Source organism: Vicia villosa, linkage group LG1 (genome assembly GCF_029867415.1).
Source record: "Vicia villosa cultivar HV-30 ecotype Madison, WI linkage group LG1, Vvil1.0, whole genome shotgun sequence".
Classification (NCBI taxonomy): Eukaryota; Viridiplantae; Streptophyta; class Magnoliopsida; order Fabales; family Fabaceae; genus Vicia; species Vicia villosa.
The window spans coordinates 148,267,588-148,270,640 of record NC_081180.1 but is presented as its reverse complement, the minus strand read 5'-3'; the positions used below and the strand labels follow the sequence as shown (position 1 = coordinate 148,270,640).

Below are 3,053 nucleotides of genomic sequence, written 5' to 3'. Positions count from 1 at the left end.
TGTACGAAGAGAGGATACAGTTGAATCTCGAGTCGGGAATGGTTCCCATAAAATGATTTTCTTGGAAATCTCATGAATTAATCACTTTAACTGAACAACTACCCTGCCCCAGGTATTGATTAAGGGTTTAAATTTCGCACAGAAAGAAAACACCTACTTCTAAGGCTCAAAGAGGTTAACGAAGGATTATCTTCCTTATTTCTCCTGTGTTTGGGGATTTAAAAGAATGCCTGTACATCATCAACAAAGTTTTATTTGAAAGCACACTGATGCAAATTGGGTATTTCGTTTATCGTCATTCTCCCTCTAATCTTGTTTAGACAGAAAGCTGATAAAGAAAGTGAAGTAGAAATGCATATTTTTTTGTAATTTTGAATTTGTGTAAGTGATACGAAAATAAAACAAGATAACACAATATGATTGGTTCAAAACAAAATGCAATGCTCATTTCATTAAAATTACGATTAAGGATTACAGAATTCAAATGCGACAAAACACAGTACAAACAAGGAAAATTAAGAAATGAAAAGACAAAGGCCTAGTAACTATCAGCAGCAAGGATGAGCTTTCCCGTCTGATATCTGGCTTTAGGAGCATCCCTTGTGTTTCAGCACTCACCGGGGTAGAGGATTAGTGACCACATTCGGATTAACATCTCGAAAGGTGAGCATCTTGCTCTCGATCAGGTCTTGAACCTTCTCTTTCAGAACCCAACAGTCTTCAATGGAATGGCCAACTACTCCACTATGAAAAGCACACTTAGCATTCGGATTATATCCTTTGGAGAATGGTGGCGTTGGAGCTTTAGTTGGCCTAGGAGCTATCAAAGACTTATGGATTAGCGCAGGCCACAATTCAGTGTAAGTCATCGGAATTGGGTCGATGCGGCGAGGCTCTTTTGGTGGACCTTTCTGAGACCTATTCTGATTGTTCGGCTCATTCTGACTTTGTTGAGAATTCTGTGGAGCACTTTGCGGAGCATTCTGATGAGAAGCATTCCCTGGTTGTTGATGCAATGGCATAGGTAAGTATGGTTGTTGATGTTGAGCAGCTGCGACATACGGATACTGATAGTAAGGCATGAATGGAGTTTGTGGATAAATCGAAGCTTGGTAGGGTTGGGGATTTTGAGTTCCTTCACCACCAGTCACTACAGCATTAGCTTCACCTTCTTTCTTTCTCTGGAAGTTTCCTGGGAATCTCTTTGGTTGGTTGTTGTTAGGTGATCCAGCAACATTGACAATCTTGCCGTTTTTCAAACCTTCTTCGACCCTTTCTCCAATGGTGACTAGGTCAGCAAAGCTAGAAGATACACTTCCAATCATTTTCTCATAGAAAACTGGATGCAAGGTATCCATGAACATGCCAGTAAGCTCTTTTTCAGCAAGAGGAGGTTCGACTTGAGCAGCTAACTCTCTCCAGCGTTGGGCATACACTTTGAAAGTTTCCCTATCTCTCATAGTCATAGTCTGAAGTTGTCTGCGATCAGGGGCTAAGTCCATGTTGTACTTGTATTGTTTCAGGAAAGCTTCGCCTAAGTCTCTCCATGTTTGGATATGCTCCCTCTTCAAACTCATGTACCATTTCAGAGAAGCTCCAGCCAAACTATCTTGAAAGATGTGAACGAGCAATTTGTCATTGTTGGCATAGGCAGCCATCTTGCGAAAGTACATAGTCAGATGATCTTTAGGGCAAGTGTGCCCCTTGTATTTCTCGAACTCAGGGACTTTGAACTTTGCAGGCACAGTCAAGTCAGAAACCAAGCAGAGGTTCATGGTATCAAATCCAAAGATGTCATTTCCTTCAACGACTTTCAATCTTTTCTCGAGGACATTGTACTTTTCTTTCACCTTTTCCACCTCGTGGTTGTGTTCTTGATCACCACGTTCGGAATCATCAACATGATAGACAAAAGGAGGAGGCTGAACAGTAGTGTGAACAATCGGAGGCTGTTCAGCAATGACTGGTATTGGTGCAATCTGTTGCGCAGAAAGTCCTACTCCCAAAGTATTCGCGAATGGGGGAGTGTAACCAGGCGGTAAACCAAATTCTGGCCATGTAGAAGGTGGCCTTTGAACAGTAATGGGATCCTCAACAGCTTCAGAGACTTCAGCTATGACAGTTCTTTGGGGTTCAGCATCCCTAGCTATTAGTACTTGCATCATCTCAGTGAGCTTGGTAATGCTTCCCTTCAACTCATCGATTTCCATCCTAACTTCCATGTTGTGTTGCTCTTGGTCAGCCATTCTTCTTCGGGAAGCACTACGTGTCTGATAGGGATGTCGGGGAATCAGCTTGCCTTGTTAACTGTTGGAAGAAGAGAGGTATGAATACTGGATTTTGGGAAATGCATGCGAATGCGTGATGGTTTTTTTTTTTTATGCAAGAGTGATTCTTATGAGATGCAATGACATACGTACATCATGGAATGCAACACAATGCTAATAAATAGATGGATGTAATCTGGAAAAAAAAAAAAACCTAATGAGGAAGGCTCCTTATAATGGGATAGTTCAAAGTTCTTTACCCAAAGATCCCCTCACATGATGGCTCTAAGGTTTTTGATAGTAGAGATGTCTACATCACCATAGATGGAACGGGTTCTAAAGGTCCTTGGAGTTAACGACGAAATCAGATTTTCGTCATGCGACGGGTGAACCATCTTATGACAAATTTCATGACTAAGTCTCCTCCAAGTGGGGTTCTCGTATTAGCCATTCAAGGTGTTCACCTTGGGGACTAGCACTACACAACCACCTCCTAACTTATGTTTTTCTCTTGTTTTTCAAAGCTCGGGTTGAGAGCTTCACTCAAATATTATTCCCATACCCACAATTGAATATATACAATAAAAGCGATAAAGCAAGAGTAAAGAAACATAAATAATACAAGAATAAAATATAAAGAACATAAGCATAAAAACACAAGAATAAACAAAAGCAAACACTCAAATACAAAACAAACTAAACTAGGGTTGACTCTCTTAGGATGTCCCCAGCAGAGTCGCCAGCTGTCGCGGGTCAAAAAATGATCGCCACGAAAAGGTAACAAAC

At 41.1% G+C, this 3,053-nt stretch overlaps 1 protein-coding gene across 1 annotated transcript; it reads right to left on the bottom strand.

The window, feature by feature from the left end:
• Nucleotides 1–614: 614 nt before the first annotated feature.
• Nucleotides 615–2,246, bottom strand: LOC131656991 (uncharacterized). The gene has a single exon (XM_058926522.1). It carries the CDS (start codon nucleotides 2,244–2,246, stop codon nucleotides 615–617), a length of 1,632 nt encoding a protein of 543 aa, XP_058782505.1.
• Nucleotides 2,247–3,053: the final 807 nt, after the last annotated feature.